The 24,156-nt window shown below is 38.4% G+C and overlaps 1 protein-coding gene across 2 annotated transcripts in view; it reads left to right on the plus strand.

The window, feature by feature from the left end:
* NCAM2 (neural cell adhesion molecule 2) overlaps positions 1-24,156 on the plus strand; it is a 447,029-nt gene that overhangs the window by 335,306 nt on the left and 87,567 nt on the right. For both annotated transcript variants that reach the window (XM_068270575.1, XM_068270576.1), the window contains exons 8-10: positions 1,651-1,796; positions 3,458-3,608; positions 11,318-11,505. In XM_068270575.1, coding sequence (XP_068126676.1) covers positions 1,651-1,796; positions 3,458-3,608; positions 11,318-11,505 — 485 coding nt within the window. The remainder of the gene's footprint in view (positions 1-1,650; positions 1,797-3,457; positions 3,609-11,317; positions 11,506-24,156) is intronic.

Genomic DNA, 24,156 nt, shown 5'->3' on the forward strand with positions numbered 1-24,156 from the left:
ACTTTAGATAAGATATATAGGCAAGTTACTTGTTATAGTTAGTTTTTCATCTCGGATTCACTTTAAGAAACACGTCCCATTATCAACATGAGTTTACTTAAAACAGGGTTAATCTGACTAAAATGTTCAACTTTTATTAAATGTGAATACAAATGTAGATATTGTAAAAGCAAACAGACATTATATACTTGGGCTTTGCAAAAGCTTTTGACAATGTTACGCACAATAACCTGGTGCACAAGCTGATTAATGGATTATAGTCAACATGAGAAACTTTTAGCAGTGGGGTGCCACAAGTGTCAGTACTGGGTCCATTTCTCTTACATGGAATGCAAAGTAATGTTGCCATATTTGCAGACGTTACAAAATTATATTGACTTATGAACAGTATGCAGGATAGTAATTATGACATACCAAAAAAGAATCATGACAGCATGGCTATACAGACAGGCAAATGACAGCATACATTTAATGTTAATACTTGTAAAGTCACGGAGGTCTGTATTTAAAGATATTTTACTATTTGTTTAGAAACATATTATTCACAGTAAGGTTGGTTAAGATGTGGAATCACATGAAGTAGAGATTCTTAACTTGTATTTAAAAGGGACTTCCTTTGTCCCTTTAAAAGGTTCCTTACTTTGAAGGGCATCCACAGTTATGATTGCTAGGTATGGAAATTCTATACCTTAATCTGGTTAGGGAGATAGTCTCTGTCTATATGACTTTTGAATCCTCTGGATTGAGATGGTGAGGATCATCAGGCTGATGTAATGAACACATCTTTTTTTTAACCTAAACAATGGTGAATTTATACAAATAGGGGCCATATACAGTAAACCACACCACATAAATATGTGCAGAAAGTGCACAGCAATTTTACAAAACTACCCATTAACCTGTAAACACTACAGGGATTACTGTGCTAGTGTGCACATTGCTACGGGAACACATGGTGTAATGTGCGTTACCATAGCAACATGCACGTTACCGCAGTAATACCCGTGGCACTAATAAGTTTATGGGGGATGCTCCACCGGTGGTAGTAAGGGTAAATTGCCATATGGGCCCTCTGCACTGCAACTTTATGCAGTGTACTGCATCTGGCCCTAGGTGACTTTAATGGGTTATGCTAACATTTGGATCGAATATTTGCCAGTATGAGACCTTCTGCTATACTATTAGTTCTGCAGGTGGTGCTGATTGTTTTTATCCACCCATCATACTTTCAAAGAAGAGATCTTCCACTTATTGTTTAGCATTAGCCATAATTACTATTTTACATAAGTATATGTGAATAATGTATTTGTTGGGTGAAATTAAAAAACAACAGTACCTACACGTGAAGAAAAAATTAAAGGTATACCTTAACATTGTTTAATTTGAATAGATATTGTGAAATAATCATAATATTTTCATTTTACAGCAGTCACTAATTGTTTAAATACTTTTTTTAAATTATAGAAACATATTGAGTAGCAACTGCACTGCATGAGCTGTATTTATTCAATTTGTGTTGTATTATTATAACCTGTAAATTAAGCAAACTGTGTAAATTAGCATATGAGATTGCTTAACAACCTGTATGCCTTGTTGTTATTTCATACTGTTAAATAATTTTAGCAGTAATTTAATTAATTTTATTAACAGTGCAGCCTCATATTATACAACTGCAGAATGAGACAACAGTTGAAAATGGCCATGTGACTTTGACATGTGAAGCAGAAGGAGAGCCTATCCCTGAAATTACATGGAAGAGAGCAAGTGATGGGAGGACTTTTTATGATGGAGACAAGGTGAGGGTTTTTTTTTACACTTTTTATGGCTACTGACGAAGGGGCTGCAAAATTGTAATGCAACATTTCCAGCAAATGTGTAATACATTTCACTCATAAACATAATTATAATCAGATGGAAGGTTGGGGTGGAGGCAACCAAAATATATGGATGTTAGAATGTTAAAACATAAAGTGTAAGTTAAGAGTTTAAATGGGAGGTAATCACCACTCCAAAAGATATAGACACCAGTTCGAAACGTGTTGTCAATTTTTTAAATAAATGTTTTTCCAATTTAACTGCGGTCTGTACCCTTTGAAGAGGTAAGCAATTACCTCTCGTTTACATGTTATGTTTTAAAGTTTTAACACCCATATATTTAGAATGCCTCCACCCTACCCTTCTATCAGTCAGACCTCCTTTGGAGGTAATAGCTTTAAAGTTTTCTGGAAAGTGTATTGAATCACAGGAGAGTGACCGTCCAGTAACTGGCAGGATCTGGAGCACTGAGATGGTGAATTTTCTGCTTGTAAAGTGGTTGCTGGAACTGCAACCCACCTTTGTGAGTATATCATCATAAATACTTTCTTCCCCTTATACCTAACATATTGCACGATTGGGCTCCTGGTCTCTCTCTACTCCTCGTTTAGGAGCTCTTGTTGCTTACAAGAACCATCACACCCCTTCTATAATTATAATCAGTAATTTTGCAATTACTTCTAAATATGTAAAATCATGCAACATTTTTGTTGAAATCAATACCTCTGACTTAAGTGCTTAATAACAAATTTTGCAAAATGTTTCAATGGATTATGAAAAATCAATTCAACTTTGAAATGTGAATTATGTGTAATAGTGAAATTTTACATGAAATTTCACATAAGCGAAATTAGTACGTTACGATCATCGTTACTCATCAGCAAGTCAAAGTAAATATCAACACCAACAGTTGCCATTGTAAAATTCATTTTAAGTCCAAACAAGCAACATGTTACAAATGCTTCAATAAGTTTGGAACCTTTTCTCCGAAGAAATGTTATCTCTTTGTTTTGAAATTAAGTAGAATTAGACTTTAGACCTTTACACATCTTTTTTTACTGTCTTTGCACCCATTCTCTGATTACATTTTGGTGTAGAAATGTACAGCTTATGTCCAAAGGTAAAAAAAGGGAATGAAGGGGGCAATTGACAAGCTATTTGACAAGCTCACCTGCGCGGTTTTTTAACACTTGCTGTACTTGAAAACAGAAAGAGACTACAAACAATTTATAAGTAGAGCTAGTACTACATGTACCTATGTTTATCTCATCATTCTCATCATGTAAAATGTCACTTCAGGTATGCTTTAACAATTGCTAGTAAGAAGTACACACACACACAGACACACACACACACACGCACGCACGCACGCACGCACACACACACACTTTGGTCTGGTTCTTAAAAGATGTCATGCCTCAGTAAAATAAGGTTCAAATAGATCAACAGAGTTATTATATCCATGTAACAGTTTACCACATAGCACAAATGCAGCACAGCAGTTATTTCTAGAGAGGGATTCACTGATTGACTTTTGTGCAAGATTGGTTATGTGATATTTGTTGCATACATTGTCGTGGCTGATTCAGAACTTTATAGTATTTTGAGCAAACCGTGTATTTTTTATATGTAATATCAACAGAGTCAAGATGAACGAATAGAAAGTTCAGGACATCATGGGAAATCTACCTTACACATTAAAAATGTGATGTTGTCTGATGCAGCAAGATATGACTGTGAAGCAGCAAGCAGAATCGGGGGTCATCAGAAGAGCATGTATCTAAATGTTGAATGTAAGTTTTCTTTCTTTCTTTCTTTCTTTCTTTCTTTCTTTCTTTCTTTCTTTCTTTCTTTCTTTCTTTCTTTCTTTCTTTCTTTCCTTCTTTCTTTCCGTTTGGGCATCACAAGGAGGCACAAAGGTCTTTTTGGCTAATCTGTCTTTCAGAACATACAGGAGGACATCAAAAATATGATTGGATCATGTTTTTTATTCATATTAATGTTGTAATTAGGTCAGAGTAGGAACATTTTTAAATTCAATCTCACTGTGAATTTTCTATGGAATTGCCACATATTTCACTTAAAAAAATGGCTTTTACATTTTTGCAAACTTGCAGGCAAGCTTTCAGAACGATCTGCATTGAAGTCAATTGTACCAATTGTAGTTGTTAATACCTAGGGTTGTTGTTCAAATTTGGGTCACTGGTAACTTTGATCTGAATATGGCTGCTGAAATTTGGGCCTTGCTGACCCCAAAATGTCTATATTTGCTGGGAAAATGTGGCTTTTTGGCTTCACTTACTTACCTCCAATCTTGGTGGTGGTGGGCAGTTGATTAGCTACAGTGGCTTGAAAAAGTATTCGACCCCCTTGAAGTTTTCCACATTTTGTCACATTACTGCCACAAACATGAATCAATTTTATTGGAGTTCCACATGAAAGACCAATACAAAGTGGTGTACACGAGAAAATTGAAACGAAAATCATACATGGTTCCAAACATTTTTTTACAAATCAATAACTGCAAAGTGGAGTGTGCGTAATTATTCAGCTCCCTTTGGTCTGAGTGCAGTCAGTTGCCCATAGACATTGCCTGATGAGTGCTAATGACTAAATAGAGTGCACCTGTGTGTAATCTAATGTCAGTACAAATATAGCTGCTCTGTGATGGCCTCAGAGGTTGTCTAAAAGAATATTGGGAGCAACAACACCATGAAGTCCAAAGAACACACCAGACAGGTCAGGGATAAAGTTATTGAGAAATTTAAAGCAGGTTTAAGCTACAAAACGATTTCCAAAGCCTTGAACATCCCACAGAGCACTGTTCAAGCGATCATTCAAAAATGGATCATTCAAAAATGGAAGAAGTATGGCACAAATGTAAACCTACCAAGACAAGGCCGTATACCTAAACTCACAGGCCGAACAAGGAGAGCGCTGATCAGAAATGCAGTCAAGAGGCCCATGGTGACTCTAGACGAGCTGCAGAGATCTACAGCTCAGATGGGGGAATCTGTCCATAGGACAACTATTAGTCGTGCACTGCACAAAGTTGGCTCTTATGGAAGAGTGACAAGAATAAAGCCATTGTTAACAGAAAAGCATAAGAAGTCCCATTTGCAGTTTGCCACATGCCATGTGGAGGACACAGCAAACATGTGGAAGAAGGTGCTCTGGTCGGATGAGACCATAATGGAACTTTTTGGCCAAAATGCAAAACGCTATGTGTGGCAGAAAACTTAACACTGCACATCACTCAGAACAGACCATCCCCACTGTCAAACATGGTGGTGGCAGCATCATGCTCTGGGGTTGCTTAGATAGATAGATAGATAGTATAATTGCAGATAGATAGGTAGATAGTTTCATTGTTGTTAGACAGACAAATTCTTATCAGAATTAACCTGCCTTATCACAGTTAAAGTGCCTTATCAAAGTGTAATGTCCTTTAAAGTGATTGGACCTGCAGGGGCTCAGGGCAGGACGATTGGAGCTCTCGTAATTGCCAAATAGCAGGTGTACGTTTGTAGCACTCGCTATGCTTCTCTAATAAGGCATGTTAACGCTATTAAGGCATGTTAACGCTGATAAGGCATGTTAACATTGATAAGGCATGTTAACTCTGATAAGGCACGCTATTTGTTATAGTGAATTGAACCAATAGATAGATAGTTAGATAGATAGATAGATCGATAGGATAGGAACGTTTTTTCGGTTTTATCTACATGCTGTAAATAACATTTTAGTGATTAGCAAAGGCTAAGCCTTTTTGATGTTCAGTCATATTTAATACTTTAAAAAGCATTGATTTATATTAGTGGTAAATATCTCCGGGCCTCCTTCTGCTGTCCAAATTTATATAAATTGAGATTATCATTAGGCTCAGAACACAGGATGAAAGAGTCTGGATGTGCTTCTAAACTGGAAACTTAATCTTTAAATCTTTTAAAGTTACCCAATAAACTGTCATCCAAACATTCTGATTGAACTTAAAGAGAACCCGAGGTGGGTTTGAAGAATGTTATCTGCATACAGAGGCTGGATCTGCCTATACAGCCCAGCCTCTGTTGCTATCCCAAACCCCCCTAAGGTTCCCCTGCACTGTGCAATCCCTCCATAAATCACAGTCATGCTGCTGACAAACAGCTTGTCAGAGCTGGCTGTGTTTATCTCTATAGTGTCAGTCTGCTGCTCTCCCCGCCTCCTGCAGAACTCCAGTCCCCGCCTGCATCCCTTCCCTCCCTGCTGATTGGAGGGAAGGGACGGGGGCAGGGACCGGATCTATGCAAGAGGCGGGGGAGCAGCCGAGACTGACACTACAGATGTAAACACAGCCTCACAGCATGGCTGTGATTTATGTCTGATTTCAGAGTGCAGGGGGACCTTAGGGGGGTTTGGGATAGCAACAGAGGCTGGGCTGTATAGGCAGATCCAGCCTCTGTATGCAGATAAAATTCTTTAAACACACCTCGGGTTCTCTTTAAGGCTAAAGCCCCATACACACGCTCAACAGTGGTCTGTTATGCAGCACAATTATCAAACAACTATTGTTGTGAAACAAGTTGAAACAACCAAAAAAATGTTGTTTGCTATTGGTTAAACAACTGATAAGACTTCAATCCAACTGTTGGATTGACATCTTAACAGTCTTATCAGGTTTTTGAACAATAGCAAACAACTTTTTTTTTGGTTGTTTCAACTTGTTTCACAACAAAAGTTGTTTGCTAATTGTGCTGCATAAAATACCACTGTTGAGCTTGTGTATGGGGATTAACACAGTACAAAACTTAACTATTTAGGGCTTGATTCACTAACCGGCGCTAAGCCGGTTTGTGTGCCTTATCTGAGGTTAGTGTGCCTTATCTGAGGTTAGATGTAGCGCGATGTAGCTTTGTGCATCTTTTAGTGTGCACAAAGCTACTTAAGGGGCACTAAGTTCAGATAAGGTACACTAACTTCAGATAAGGCACACTAACTCAGATAAGGCACACTAACCTCAGATAAGGCACACTAACCTCAGATAAGGCACACTAACCCCAGACAAGGTTAGCGCTGTAGTTTGTGCCCACTAAGTGATAAGGCACACTAACCGGCTTAGTGCCAGTTAGTGAATCAAGGCCTTAAAGAGTAACTGTCAGGCTGCAGAAGCTAATTTAAACCTCTAGTCTCCTGTGTTAAACAGTTTAGAAGGAAGCCAAAAAGACATTACTGAAGATAAAGATCTCTCTTACCTTTGATGTATGCTTATCAGCAAAGCTTAGAGCTAAGCTGGACGCAAGCCGCATAACATACTGCAAAGCATTCTGGGGCCCTCCCCTCGGCTGCTAAGGAGAAGACGGGATCAAGTTTCAGCAGCTTCTAAAACTCAGTCCAGCCACAGCACAGATAAATCTCGGGGCAGCGTACACTGCAGGAGTCCGCTATTGTTCCTAGCCACATGGCTCATTAATATTCACTGCAAACTAGTGTTATTCAGTATGAGCTGTTCTGTGATCAGAAGCAGGCAGGACATGACGACACATTTGGCTTCACAAACATGGAACCTGCCATGAGCTGTCAGGAGCATCATTCTCTGCATATACTATATACAAATTCTGTGAAATCCAAACGTGGACAGTGAAATGCATATGTAATGTAAGTACAGCCAATCTTTAGCTACTGATATATGTGTTTATTTTCTCTGAGACCCTATACCTAACAGCTCCTCTTTAATATACTATTACAAGAGCTGCTCCAATTCAGACAGTGCTCAATGTGTCCTTAGCCCATTTACTTTTAGCTTCCTTATATTCAAAAATAGATACTTCCCTTTAGGAATGCAGTCACTGTATGATTAGGCAAACAAGAACATTAATCAAGACCAAACAAGACCTATCAAGACAAGTGGGTCATAACTAGCTGAGCGCAAACATACGTATATAAAGTGAGGGTTTTAGAACACTTGGGCTGGGCTGATGCTCTCAAGTGGAGATATTGCTTTAGACTGTAAGCTATTTCAGTATTTATTGGGAGAGAGTCATGAAAAAAAGACCCTCAACATGAAGGAGATATTAGAAAGATCCACACTTGAGCAAGCCACCACGCTCAAAGCAACACCAGGTTTTTTTAGACTAGACAAGACAAGACAAATAACATTTATATTGCGCTTTTCTCCTGGCGGACTCAAAGCGCCAGAGCTGCAGCCACTAGGACACGCTCTATAGGCAGTAGCAGTGTTAAGGAGACTTGCCTAAGGTCTCCTACTAAACAGGTGCTGGCTTACTGGCTTTTTAATAGGAGGATCTGTTTGAGTAATGAAACCACAATGCAATTCTTGAGTTCAAAAATTCAAAATCACACTTTATTGTATCACACTGTGTTTGCAGCTGAGGAATTACTTGCCAGCCATCAGTAAGGTGGGGACAGATGCCACAACGTTTTTCTAGACTCATGGACTATGTATGCTGTACTTTAAAGATATATTTGTTGCTTTGTAAAGGCCTGATGAAGGGTTATCAACCCGAAATGGACTAGTGTTGTTGCCTGAAATGTACTGTTCATCAAACAAAGCATATTGTGTCTACTATCTGTCAAAATGGAATAATTTTCTACATTCATGTTATGAAGAATTTTTATTGACAAATACAAAAGTTTTTACCTTTTGATAATCTTTTTGATACAATAAAGTGTGATTTTGAATTTTTGAACTCAAGAATTGCATTGTGGTTTCATCACTCAAACAGATCCTCCTATACAAAAAAACCTTAGATTGTAAGCTCGCAAGGGCAGGGCTCTCTGACCCTTTTGTGTCTTGTATTTTGTTGTTCATTTCATAGCTTGCACTTTACATTTTATTCACCATGTTACATCTGTCATTGTGACCACCAGTTCTGTATTTTGTACCAGTGTCTATATTTGATGTATATTATTGTCTGTATCATAAATCAATAAGAATAATTAAATGTGTCTGCCCCATTACCATTGCCTTAGTAAGGTTCAATTTCAACTAAACCATTTTTTTTTACTTTGTATATAGCAGGAAATATTTTGAGCAAATGGGTTTTATTATACTTTCCCTGCTGTGACTTTGTTATAAAGATTCTCTTCATTAGAACAGGGAGTAAGATAAAGTCTACCAGACCATGACACAAGCAACAGTACGCTCGAAATAGGTTGTTTCGGCACCTTGCGCTCAGTGTCGAGCACCAAAACTAGGGGCCCCATAGCAGTAATGTAAAACAGCCGGCCACATAAGGGTAATTCGTGGCTCTAGCTTTTGCTGGATGCTGAATTACATCTCCTTCCAAATTGCTACAACTCTGGGGGGGGGGAGAAATGTTTTTTATCCAGGTGGCTGGATAATGTAATGGTTAAGGGCGCGGCCTCTGACACAGGAGACCTGGGTTTGAATCTTGGCTCTGCCTGTTCAGTAAGTCAGCACCTATTCAGTAGGAGACCTTAGGCAAGTCTCTCTAACACTGCTTCTGCCTATAGAGTGCATCCTAGTGGCTGCAGCTCTGGCGCTTTGAGTCGCAAGGAGAACAGCGCGATATAAATGTTCTGTGTTTGTTTGTTGTTATTTAACATCACCGGGGAGTCAGTGTCATTGTATTTAGCATGTATTTTGTATTTCCTATGGGGCCACCAGAAACAGCAACAAATCAGACAATCTCTCTGTTGGAACACAAACATCAGTATATACAGCCCCCCCCCCCCCCCCCCAAGAGTAAGGAATAACTGATATCAAATAAAAATTCAACTGTAACTGAACAGATTACTTTCCTTATGACAAATAATAGTATATGTAAAGCAACACTGAATAGAATACAAAGGCGTCAAAATACAATAAAATATTTAAAAAAGGGGGGGGGGGTAATTGGTGGAACTCCCTACAGAAGACATGCACTGGGATACTCAGCAAAAGATTAACATTTAATTTGTACTCTTGGTGGGGGAGTGGTGTCTGCCCTTTTTTCCTATCTCTATGGAGAGCGACTTCTTAACCTGAATGGTCAGCAAAAGCTCGGTATACAGAGGCACCAGAGTAGAGTAAAACGTTTTAAAAAACGTTTAAAAGCAGAGGGGGATGTTAGGGTGGACTTACCTCCCTCTTACAAAAAAAGAAAACTCACTCGAGTCTCGATAAAACAGAATTGACAAATAATTTATTCAACTCCACAAATGCAACACGTTTCGCGGGCGTGACCCCGCTTCCTCAGGCAAAAATGGGAGCACAACTCAGTGGGTCAAGCAGTAGGTTTGAGCGCCTCTGGCGCTCAAACCTACTGCTTGACCCACTGAGTTGTGCTCCCATTTTTGCCTGAGGAAGCGGGGTCACGCCCGCGAAACGTGTTGCATTTGTGGAGTTGAATAAATTATTTGTCAATTCTGTTTTATCGAGACTCGAGTGAGTTTTCTTTTTTTGGCGCTCAAACCTACTGCTTGACCCACTGAGTTGTGCTCCCATTTTTGCCTGAGGAAGCGGGGTCACGCCCGCGAAACGTGTTGCATTTGTGGAGTTGAATAAATTATTTGTCAATTCTGTTTTATCGAGACTCGAGTGAGTTTTCTTTTTTTGTAAGAGGGAGGTAAGTCCACCCTAACATCCCCCTCTGCTTTTAAACGGTTTTTAAAACATTTTACTCTACTCTGGTGCCTCTGTATACCGAGCTTTTGCTGATCTTCTAGTCCACCCTGGGTGGAGGGGTGCATCCCCATCTACTATCTACAGAGAACGACTTCTTAACCTGAGTGGGGTGAGGTCCTAATGCTCCCCACCTGCATTTAAAGTGGTTGCCTATGGGTAACCCATGTTTGTGAGTATATATACATAAAATTGTATTGAACTCTTCATTTTACCTGACAATACTGCACCATATTGGGCTCTCGATTCTCTTCTTGTTTTTAAGCATAACCTGAATGGGGACAGGTTTGTTTTCCCCATATGCATCTATAGTGGCTGCTTAAATAGCAACCTATGTTTGTAAGTATTATACTCATTTACCTATATATACCTTTTATGGTACAATACTACACTATATTGGGCTCTCAGTTATATTTTTATTTTATCTTTGATGCAAAGCAAAATATTTGCAAATACCTTTTGGTTTAAGAAGGCCAAATTATTTTTAGTTTTCATGGGGGAGGGGGTGTTATAAAATCCTTCTGACTCTCCATGACTTATCTAGGCATTCTCTGAAGCAGTAATTGATAATTGTATTACTTTAAATGTGATTAATGGAAAGGCAAGAGAATTTTATTAATTTAAGAATGTTTCCTATAAACATTGATATAAAAGCATGTTTTTTTTTTCTTTATTGCATGTTTTATCTTTTGTCCTTTAAATAATTCTTTTACTGAATCCTGAGCATGTGTGCATTAATATTTTAGGTTCGAAGACAGTATGAATGTAATGAAAGCCTGTAATGAAATTTCTGCAATTGTAACATAAGAACGGTAACTATGCCCAGGCAAATATAATTTATTTTTACATTCATCAGAAATTCCATTTGTTTTCTTCCAGATGCACCTAAGTTTATTTCAAATCAAACTATCTACTACTCTTGGGAAAACAATCCAATTAATATCAGCTGTGATGTGATTTCAAATCCAGCATCATCAATATTCTGGAGTAGAGACAGAATCTTCTTACCAGCAAGGAATATAACAAATATAAAAACATACAGAGATGGGAAGAAAATACTGTTAGAGGTAAAAATTCTCTCAGATGTAATTTCTCATTATCGTTCCTTGTTGTTGCTTTAAAGAGACACTGAAGCGAAAAAAAATTATGATATTATGATTTGTATGTGTAGTACAGCTAAGAAATAAAACATTAAGATCAGATACATCAGTCTAATTGTTTCCAGTACAGGAAGAGGTAAGAAACTCCAGTTGTTATCTCTATGCAAAAATGCCATTAAGCTCTACGACTTTTCAAAGTCGTGGAGAGGGATGTTTTCTGACTTTTATTATCTTAACTGTTATTAAACTGTTTACTTTTTCTCTGCCAGAGGAGAGGTCATTAGTTCACAGACTGCTCTGAAAGAATCACTTTGAATGCTGAGTGTTGTGTAATCTGCACATATTATAGAATGATGCAATGGTAGAAAAAACACTATATACCTGAAAATAAAAATATGAGAATATTTTCTTTGCTGCTAATCTTCTAGTACACAACCAATTCATTATATCATATATATTTTTTTCCGCTTCAGTGTCTCTTTAAATGTTTAAAATAACCATATACCAATGTATAACGCACAAACTGTACATAGTCAAACACATCTAGACACAAAGTGAAAATTAATAATTTAATATGTGTACTACTTTTAGTTCTTAGTTACATAGGCACTAGTTTTGTAAGTAATAGTTACATAGGCACTAGGACAACAGGATTTAAGAAATTATTTTATGTGGTAACAAAAACATAGACATCCTAATCTTTCAAGGACCACCGTTGCAAATATCTTACAATTTAAAGTACATTTAAACATATATAAGTAAGTAGCATGTTTCTTCCAGAATAAAAGGAGCCATAAATTACTTTTCTCCTATGTCACTTACAGTAGGTAGTAGAAATCTGACATTACTGACTATCTCTCCATAGTGTATTCTCAGCATGGCATTCCGCATTCCCTGAAAAAAATGTATACAAAGATGCTGGCCAGCCTCCATGTACTCGCTGCACACTTTATTTGGCAGTTGGACGGAGTAACTGACATTTACTAAGTGCTTTTGAAAATAAAGAAAACCCTGAGAATACCCCATGAGGAGATTGGCTAGTCCAAAACCTGTGGGTTCCGTCAGATTTCTACTACTTACTGCAAGTGACAGAGACATAGGAGAAAATTCATTTATGGCTCATTTTACTCTGGAAGAAATGTACTTTCTATCTGTATATGTTTACATATATTTTAAATTTTAAGATTTTTGCTACAATAGTCCTTTCAGAATGCTACAACTATTTAGTTGTCACTGCTTTGACTTTCACTGCTGTGACTTTGTCATAAACGTTCTCTTTACTGGAACAGGTAGTAAGGGAAAGTCTACCAAACCATGACACAAGAAAGTACACTCGAAGCAGGTTGTTTCAGTGCATGGTGCTCAGTACCAAACACCAAAACTAGGGGCCCCATAGCAGTAATGTAATACTGCTTGGGGAGCATGAGGGTAATTCAGGGCACCAGCGGATGCCAAACCCTAAATTACACCTCCTTCTGAATTGCTATAACTCGGAGGAGGAATAGTATTTAACGTCACCAGGGAGTTTTGCAGCACCAGGGAGAGTCATCATGCGGCTCACCCTGTGCCCAACTCAGCGGTGACACAGATATACTTACACAATACACTGGTTTAATCCCCTCTAGGTCTACATTTTTTATGTTATTATCAGTGTCCATATATACTACAATGCTGTAGAGCTTGACCCCACTACCCATGAAAACAAAATGTAAAGAAAATACCCTGCTATTAATAAAAAAACAAATGTGCCAAGAGGATTTTACTGCAACCATTATAACTCAGGTGCTGATTGGTAATGAGCACATATTATGCAACTCCTTTGTGACAGTTTAGGCTTCTTTCTTGGGGAAGAGGTTGTGGATGGCTCTCTCGGGTGGTAGCAGCACTTGGGGGAGATTTATGTGCTTCTGTAAATCTGGGTGCAGTTGGTGGTAATTCCAGGCAACCAGTGTACTTGGAGCACTGCCTGTACTGCCTTACTTTTCTGGTGCCATGAGGGGGCCTACACACAGCACCCCTGTTAACACATAAGCGTTTGTAGGTGGACTAACACCTCTTAGTGGGAGCAAGAGGTAATCTACAATGCTTTGGGCCTTCATATTCTGGTACTGCAGATTCACATGCTGTGCTTTTCTATTTGCCGAGGGGCTTTTTCGCGACCATTCTGAGTCAGGTGCTGCTTGGTTATGAGCACACACCATGTTTTGTGACACACAAATGTCTCAGCTAAAAGAAAGCCTAAATATATTGTTCTGACTAAAGATATATATGACCATCACAATACTTTCCGCTAGTACAATACAGATATTTTAAATGTTTGTTCAGCTTATTTATATACTCAGTAAATATAGTGATGGTCCATTTTTTTCTATACAAACTTTGCATAATTTTCTCATTAATGACTTGTGCAACCTCTCAGTATTACACAATTCCCATCAGGCTTCTGTTAGATTAGAGCAAATGTTTACATCTGCCACTTCTGCTTTCATCATATCAGTGACCTGCTGTGGAATTGATAGTCACGCAGCCTGATGGGCTGTTTGAGGTGGTGGTCTGATGAATTAAGCCAATGGGATAATCTAATTATGCACACTAAGGTGATATCAACCACAATTATAAACCATTTTTACGCAGTGCAGCCAATTTCAAGTATGTAAATAATTTAACGTCTCACTACATGAATTTGTAATTGCCTACAAATTTCACTTTACAAAAACTCGAGTCAAATCTTAGACTTTACAAATTTTGTCTTTTTAAAAATACTACATATATGTGTTAGTTTAATTTGAATGTAAATAACAACTGCAGCATTTAAAAAAAAATCACAATATGGCTGCCTACCATGCATTACAATTGTATTGTAGTAAGTTGTAAATATAAAAGTTTTGAAAACAGATTTTTTTTTATGTTTAAATGTCTTCTTTTGACATTTTAAAACAGATTTTTGTATATTTAAAGGTTTTTTTTTGTTTTAATAACACACATTTAAATTTTAATGCATTTTATGAAGGTGGTTTACTAAAGACAATATGTAGTTGTATGCAGTTGAGGTCCTTTATGTTTATTTTAAAATATCAGATATTTTAATGTATTTATTTTAACAAAGTAAGACTTTTTTTCCACTTTTTGGTATTTAAAGAGGAACTGAACCAAAAAAAGTCACTAAATTGAGCCTCCTCACCCCTTTGAAATGAATGATTAGACACAAAACACTTGAGAAGGGCAATATAAAAGTAGACATATTTGTGCAATACAACTATGAATAAAAGAGAATGGCAGGCTCCATCTTGCAACTCTCTCCTTCCATTTTGCAGCTCTCCCTCCACGGGAGGTTCAGAGTCTGATTCTGTGGGCGGTGTTACAGTTGGAGTTAGACATGCCCATTCACACCCACAGAATGAGATTTGCAGCCCAGTGTCATGAGGTCATCATCAGTCACCCTGTTACAGGAAAGTGACAGCTGTGGCTTCTGCTGCTGCCCTGCACTGTACTGGCACATGCCTTGATAAAGTATTATTTTTTCTCTAACTATGCTTCCTGCAGTGTGAGATTGTCTGCTTGTCATCCTGTAGCTTTCACCATTCGTTTTGTGCCAGATCCCATATCATGTCCTGTAGTCATGCAGCTCTCCCTTTTATTACTTCACTCTTGTTAATTTCAGGAAAAACTTTTTTTTTTTTTGCCAAAAAGCAAAAAGCAACCCACAATCTCCCCCTCTCGCACATCAGTTCACATACACACTGATAGAGGTTTGGCGCTTCACAGTTTAAAAAGGACTGTTATATTTTTTTATTGGATATTTGTTTAGTTTTATATAGAGTGAAGCATTAACAGTGAAGCATATATATTCATTCATGTTTTTTCTGGAAAAAACGTGTTCAGTCCTTTTTACACTGTGAAGCGCTTCACTGATATTACTTCACTCTTGCTAATTTCAGAAAAAACTTTTTTTTCCCAAAAAGCAACCCTTTTAGATACACAATAGGCTTAATTCAAAAAGCCATGCTAACTGTTTAGCACAGGCGTGCTAAACAGTTAGCACGTGAAGTGCCGCTCGCAGACTTTTGCGCATGCAAAGTGCCGCAATCGCGCGACCGTAGACATTTGCACGCGATAACGTGGACTTTTGCGCATGCAAAAGTCAGCGTTATCGCGCGCAAATGTCCGCGATCGCAGCACTTCACGGCTTTGTAAATCAAGACCAATGTCCCCCTCTCGTTATCAGCTCACATACACACTAAAAGAGGTTTGGTGCTTCACAGTGTAAGAAGGACTGTTATATGTTTTAGTGGACATTTGTTTAGTTTTATATAGAGTGAAGCATTAACAGTGAAACATATATATTCATGTTTTTTCAGGGAAAAACTTGTTCAGTCCTTTTTACACTGTGAAGCACTATAAGCGCTTTTATGAGCACTTTTTAGTCATCAGGGCTCCCATTGACTTACATTAAAATTGCGATCGTGGTAAAATCGCTCAGAAAAGCGCTTATAGTGTGTCTGAGCCCTTATGCAGAGACGGGGAGAAATGGTGAGGAGAGAAAAGCTGAAAGAGAGGGAAAAAGATAGTTTAGTGACAAGACAATATGCTCTGTACAGCACTGCGAAAGATGGCGCTATATAAATCCTATATAATAATAGGCAACTGTCCCTGCGTACGGCAGAGTAAGTCACAGAGGGTGTGGCTTATCAATATAATTGTATATTATAGTTCATTCACATATTTTTGTACATATAGTGTACTGTTTTTGCCTGCAATTTTTAACATGGATTGCAATGCTCTGTTTTAATATTCTGAGTTCAGTTCCTCTTTAAATTTCACTTATTCTGTTTGGTATGTTCTGACTCCAATACAACTCTATTTCCAAAAACATTGGAAACATTATAAATTCTAAATTGCAATGATTTGCAAATCCTGCATACAATTGCTATTATTCATAACAGTATGTTCTGTAAAAAAGATTCGGTATTTTAGACTTGTGTGTGCTAATTCATAAAAATGTTTACAGTTGCGATAGATGTTCGGTGATTTCCCGAACTAAGCTGGCGGTAAGATGAGAAGCTGCCTGAGTTGATACATTTCCTCCGTGCAGAGACCGCATTACAATTAAAGAGGCATCCCCAACTTCCCTTTAGATGTGAATTTTTTACCCTGAATCTGTCCATTAGTCTTTCTAAACAATCTATTTAATTGCCACTGCTTAGAAGAACTTCAAGAAATGTTACACATGCAGGCTTTCTGATGTAAAAAAACATAAGAAAACAGGTACCCAAGAGGTTAAAAAACACAGCCTGGGGTATTCTGGAAAGCCTTTTTTGTTCTGCTCTTACCGCTGCTGCCTGGGAGATCTGTCTCTATTAACTTTGCTGTTATCCGCACCCTTATCACCTCTTCAAAGCAAGCGGTATTCTCTGTTCCAATACCGCCTGCTCTAATCTTTATAAATTGACATTTAGTGACATGTGTTGAGATAATCACCGCACAAGGCGGTAATTTACCTTACTGCTCAGGAATTTCAGCTTTTCATGTGGTAACAACTTTTATGAATTGACATTTTGCTAAGTGGTCGGTAAAGTCAACTGTTTTCAGCATTACCACATGCGGGAATGCTTTATGAATGATAGCCTATGTATTCATTTGAAAACTTTACAAAGATAACATATTATATTTAAAACATGAGGGCCATTATTGATAAGATAGATAGATAGATAGATAGAAAGATAAGATAAGATAAGATAGATAGATAGATAGATATACAGATTTTTGTTGCCAGTAGTACATTGAAAAACTAAGTGGAGCATGTTTACTATTGTATTGTATTGCCTCCTCTTTTAACAAAAGTCTGTATATATTTGGTAGCTGAGGAGACCAGTTGCTTAGTTCTGAAAGTGAAATTCCCCATGTTTGCCTGATATAAGCTGGTAAATATTTTGGAGTCTCCTTTGTTGTATGTATTTATTTTGATAATGCACCAATTGTTTTTAGTGGGTGACAGGTAGCCCCACCCAAACTATTTTACTGTTGTAATACATTCAGATTGCAAATGTGCATCATTTTACTGAAAAAAACAAACAAAAACAAAAAAGTCCTTACCTTGAAAAACAAAAACAAAACATCTTAATAAAAACCTGAAGAGTGAACATAATTCGGGTTTCAATACCACCTCTATGCAGACGATACACAACTGTACCTCTCTGCCCCAGACCTTAACTCCCTCCTTAAACGTGTTCCTGACTGCTTGTCTGCTATATCCTCCTTCATGTCCTCTCGCTTCCTAAAACTTAATATGAGTAAAACTGAACTAATAATTTTTCCACCGTCTCTGTCCACCTCCCTGCCTGAAGTAACAATAAATGTTAATAACACTCCCATAACTTCAGTTCCCAAAGCTCGGTGCTTGGGGGTGATATTCGACTCATCTCTCTCTTTTATTCCTCATGTTCACTCCATAACCAGCTCCTGCCAAAAACATATCTCACATCCGTCCTTTTCTCACTCAAGACACAAGTAAAATGTTAATACATGCTCTCACAATTTCTCATCTGGACTACTGCAACATACTACTCTGTGGACTGCCTTCTAACAGACTGGCCCCGCTCCAGTCGGTACTGAACTCAGCTGCTCGTCTCATTCATCTTTCTTCTTGATCTTCCTCTGCCGACCCTCTTTGTCAAGCTCTTCACTGGCTGCAAATTAACCAGAGGATTCAGTTCAAACTCCTAACCTACAAAGCTCTCCACAATCTCTCTCCCCGGTACATATCCTCACTAATTTCCAGATACAAACCCAATCGCAATCTCAAATTGGCACGTGATCTTCTGTTGTCTTCCTCTAGAATCACCTCCTCACATTCACGCTTACAAGATTTTGCACGCGCTTCACCCCTCCTCTGGAATGCCCTCCCACAAAACATCCGTCACTCGCCAACCTTTGTTGCCTTTAAACGCTCTCTAAAAACACACTTGTTCCGACAAGCATATGCGCTACCTTAGGCCACTTCCCTTTGTTCTAAGACCAAATTGCACTCCTACTAGGTATCCTAAAACACACAGCCTCTATATATTTGCTGCATACTACCCCTCCTCTTGTTTCCCCCCATTCCCTTTAGATTGTAAGCCCACACGGGCAGGGTTCTCTCCCCCTTTTGTGTCTTGGTAACCATCATACATTTTATTCATCATGTTAATTTTATCACTGTCATCACCAATTCTATAATTTGCTTTTGTATCATTCTTTGTATTTTGTCACTAATTATGTATCTTGTATTTTGGTGTATAGCATTGTCTGTATTATTATGTACCCCATGTTTGTTTCTTACTTTGTACAGCGCCACGGAATATGTTGGTGCTTTATAAATTAATAATAATTATAATAATAATAATAATAATGTATCATTAGACAATAAGCTTTCTCATTTTCAACATTTGATATGTTTTGTATTTTAATTACATAATAATGTTTGAATGATGTGCAAATCATATTCTGTTTACATATAATTTACACAGCATCCAACCCTTTTTTGGGGAAAATGGGTCTGGAATACAGTATGTTTGAATAATCAAGTCAACAATGCAAGCTTTACATATTTTCCTGATGGAGAGGTCCTCATTCTTATTTTAAGTACACATTGTGGTGTCTGCATAAAGATGACAATAGACAATATAGTTAAAATGTAAATTATTTTGGATTTAGTTTTTTATTATATACACTGTGCTATTGTTGCTTTAAAAAAAAATATTTTATAAGATCAGAATCAAAATTGATTGCTCATCAATAGATCATTTATCACCACTGTACGGTAATTAAAATAATCAAGACAAGACACATAAGATGAATACATTGATTTATTCATTAAGAACTAAATGAAGCATTTACAATAAAATCACATAGTTTGTAAGACTTTTTTTCACATTGCTTTGCAAATATAACATTTAATTTAGACAAAAATGTCATAAACTTAAAATAAACAGTGCATGCATATTACATCGAATCATTACATTTAGTCCAACTAATTAGCATCTGAGAAGCTAATCATGCACATTACTTTTGAACTGAGTTTTTTTCAGATTATATGCCAATGTAATATGTTATTTCTAAATATTCAAGTTGTTTTACATCATAGATTTATATGTAGGCACATAATATATGTTTCATGCCTAAACATATGTTTTAGAATATATCAATATGGACTAATTTTAGACTAAGTCTTAGTTGAAAGCTCACCAAAAGAGATTTTAAACACATTCCACATCCCCACGTCCAATTGATAACCACAGTGCTTGGAAAAAAAAAAAACTTTATTGCCAAAAGAAAGTTGAGGCTGTATAACTGCCAGGGGTGTGTTTGTTTTTTGTTTTTATTTTTTTACATGGTTTTTGAGCTTGAAATGTGATGGTGCAACATTTCTGTTTTATTATGGAATTTCCCTTTAAAAGCAAACCTGAACTTATGAGATAATCAGTTGTGTGGGTAGCAGCAAAAGTATTTAGAACCTCTCTGTTGTATTATGTTCCTATATTCGGTAACTAATGAACATTTAAACTGTCCAGCTTTTGTTATTAGTAGTGTTTATTCACCCAGATAAAACACATTAGCTTTTATTTAATCTTCGAGAGCTACTCTGCTTTGGGCTTTCTGTGTGACTGCTTTAGTTTCATATAGATAATACTGCCTTGTTAACGTTTTGAATGCAGAAAAATAAAAAGTGGACACAGGCAGGTTATAAATAGGCTTTGTGCTAAATGTACCCATGTTTATCTTATCATGTCAAATGTCACTTCCGGAATTCTTTAACATTTGAGGATCTTGTAAGGAAGTAATAGCACCACTGAATAGATTGCAGGTTTCGGCACTAGATTTAGCAATATTTACATTGTTTTAATGCCAGTATTACTGAAAGTTAAAGGTTTTTTTGCATTTTATATTTGGGACAGAAAGGAGTGGGTTACTAGTTATAGAGGTTCCACTACAGTACAGATTAAAACATTACCAACTCTTATGTGTTTATGAATTTTATTTTATGGCTCTTATTTTTAATATGTTTTGGTAAGCTACATTTCTTGACAATTCAGGAGTTTTATTGACATTATTATAAATGATTATTGAATAATTCTGAGATGCTTTACAATCAATACTGTTATTGCGTGTAGGAAAGTACTGTCTCTGGTCATTTTGTTTTACAATACATTGGAATTTAATGTAATTTAAGCACACATGAATCAAGACATATGGAACACATTTTCATTAGACCACTTTTTTTAAAGTAATTCCTTGAGGATATATAGCAAGCAAAGTTGGACACAGACAAGGATTTACTTAATATAGAAATAAACAAAAATACACCAAGTCTATGAAGACCCATTTCTTTATGTATCCACACTTCATGAATGACTGATGGATCAACTGACTTGATCTTACAGTATCTTAGTTTTGACTGTTCAAAATTAACTCTTTGGGCCATATTCTATTGCTGAACTCGCCAGCGCTAAGCACTGGCGAGTTCTTAACTTAGGCGATGGGGGCATCGCCTAATCTAATTAAACTTTAGACCCCCCCAGGCGGAAAAGAACTCGCTTGGGCGATATAATCGCCCAGCGAGTTCTTAACACGGAATCCAATTACCCTTATCATGTCTCCGGGAAGCGATGCTTCCCGGCAGACATGAGCGTTAGCTTAGACCTGCAAAAAGCAGGTCTAAACTAGCTAACGCACGTCGTCGCCGCAGCATCTGGGGGTCTCCTTTAATAAGGAGACCCCCAGAGCTCCCCGTCGGGTCGCCGCACAGTTTAGAAGCCAGCGCGCAGCTCTGCCGGGCTCCTCTGTCATACGTACCGCCGCCGATCACCCGCCGCCTCTCGCCGCAAAATCCGTCACGTAATTACAGTGTATCTAACACTGTAATTACTGTGCGCATAGAAGGAGCCCGGGCAAAGCATCTTTGAATCTGCAGCCGGGCTCCCCATTGGTCTGCTGTCTGAACCAATAAAATGGCTCACACAGCAGACCAATGGGGAGCCCGGCTGCAGATTCAAAGATGCTTTGCCCGGGCTCCTTCTATGCGCACAGTAATTACAGTGTTAGATACACTGTAATTACGTGACGGATTTTGCGGCGAGAGGCGGCGGGTGATCGGCGGCGGTACGTATGACAGAGGAGCCCGGCAGAGCTGCGCGCTGGCTTCTAAACTGTGCGGCGACCCGACGGGGAGCTCTGGGGGTCTCCTTATTAAAGGAGACCCCCAGATGCTGCGGCGGAAGATGTCGGCGATGTTCGGCGGACGAGTGCGCATGTGTGGGGAGTGAGGCCGTGGTGCTGATGGACAGCACCACAGCGTAAACCTCACTCCCCATCGCTCGGTAACAAGGAGCATCGCTCAGGCTTTCGCCTGAGTAATGCTCCCTAACGATCGGCCATCGCGCGAAGGATATGGGCAATAGGATTTGCCGGTAATCCTCGCGCGATGGCAAGGTGATAAGTAGCTCGCATCTGCAAGCTACTTATCACCTTGAATAGGATATGGCCCTTTGTCTCCGATTTTTTATTTTTTAATCTTAACCACTTGCCGACCGCACGCTTATACCGTGCGTCGGCAAAGTGGCAGCTGCAGGACCAGCGACGCAGTACTGCGTCACCAGCTGCAGGCTGATTAATCAGGAAGCAGCCGCTCACGCGAGCGGCTGCTTCCTGTCAAATCACGGCGGGGGGCTCCGTGAATAGCCTGCGGGCCGCCGATGGCGGCTCGCAGGCTAAATGTAAACACAAGCGGAAATAATCCGCTTTGTTTACATTTGTACGGCGCTGCTGCGCAGCAGCGCCGTAAGGCGGATCGGCGATCCCCGGCCAATCAGCGGCCGGGGATCGCCGCCATGTGACAGGGGACGTCCTGTCACTGGCTGCACAGGACGGATAGCGTCCTGTGCAGCCCGGATCACCGGGGAGGGGACAGGTAGGAGAGGGAGGGGGGAATTTCGCCACGGAGGGGGGCTTTGAGGTGCCCCCCCCCGCCAGCCACACGCAGGCAGAAGAGATCAGACCCCCCCTGCACATCATCCCCATAGGGGGGAAAAAAGGGGGGCAATCTGATCTCTCTGCCTGCACCCTGATCTGTGCTGGGGGCTGTAGAGCCCACCCAGCACAGATCACTAATAACCACGCTGGTCCTTAAGGGGGGGTAAAGGGTGGGTCATCAAGTGGTTAAACTGAAATTCCATTTACTAGAAAAAAACATCACAGTGTGTGACTACCTATGGCGATAGTAAAAACTTCACATAAGTTCAGTGTGATAAACAAAAAATTAGATGTACAACAAAAAACTATAACATTGAAATGTTTAACCGCTATTTATCAGAAAGGAACTATACTAGAAACAAAAGAAAAATGAATACTGTTTACATGGAAGTACACACTAGTAACCAAAAATGTTCAAAAATCTGGTTATGATATTAGTCTTTATATTAAAAACAAACAAAAAAAACTAGTAGCAAAAGAGTTTCTGTACCATGTTAACTTATGTTACTAAGTAATATATTTATAGATCAGGGATATCATCCACAAATTGTTGATGATCAAATACACTGAGCAGATTCAAAACCCAGAGATGAACTCTTCAAATACACTGAAAACAAGAGTCCCAATATTGCTCATCTCACCTAAAACCCCAAATTAAAGACACTGAGGAATATATCGAAAGCCCTACAATCAATATTTCATAAAGACCAATACCTGAAGGAATTTGTTCCTAAATTACCAATGTTTGCTTTCAGACAACCTCGCAGTTTGTGACAATAAAGATCATCAGAAGTGCACTATTAACACAAGGAACTTCAGGCACATTACCTTGAAAAAACAGAAGGTGGGAGACATGTCCTTATAGCCTGTGCACAAGCCAAGCACAAATAACAAATTCACAGAAATATCATTAAATACCAGAATAATTTTCCTGTGAGGCATCGAATGTTGTTGACAAATTGCTCCTCAAGAAGAATCTATATAGAAGAAATAGGACTAAAATTGTGTACAAGAATGAACCATCACTGCTTTAAAAATAATGAGGGTAACATGAGGATAAAAAGACACACCAGTGGCCCAACACTTCTGTGAACCAGAAAAAGACATACAAGATCTGAAAGTACTTATCCTTAAATGTAAAAATCAACAATCAAGAACATTTTAAGAGTAAAAATTTATGAAAATGACCAAGACATTAACAGAAGGTTTAAATTGTGGAATGGGATTCATGACACCTTATTGAACATGATGGACTAAACGTCATGATTTTTAGAAGTCTGCTTGGCTTCATATTTACTTGCATGAGCTCACTGGCTCCAGCCTACTGCCCACCAAACACCTAACTGCTAAATAGTAACAAGCACAACTGTCATCTTGGTGCTTACTATTCACCTGCATGCAGTGTTTTACTTTGGCTAACATCTGGAAATATGCCTGATGAAGAGGACTAGATCTGTGAAAGCTTGCAAAACTTAAATGTATGTTAGCCATGAAAAGGTGTTACTTTTACAAAACTGTGTTTTGTCTACCTACATTATTTAAAAAACTGCAACTACAACAAAAACTTCAAACTAAAGTAGGATGTCTTTGGATTATCTTCATTTATTTTAA

This window comes from Hyperolius riggenbachi, chromosome 2 (assembly GCF_040937935.1).
Source record: "Hyperolius riggenbachi isolate aHypRig1 chromosome 2, aHypRig1.pri, whole genome shotgun sequence".
In the NCBI taxonomy this organism is placed as follows: domain Eukaryota; kingdom Metazoa; phylum Chordata; class Amphibia; order Anura; family Hyperoliidae; genus Hyperolius; species Hyperolius riggenbachi.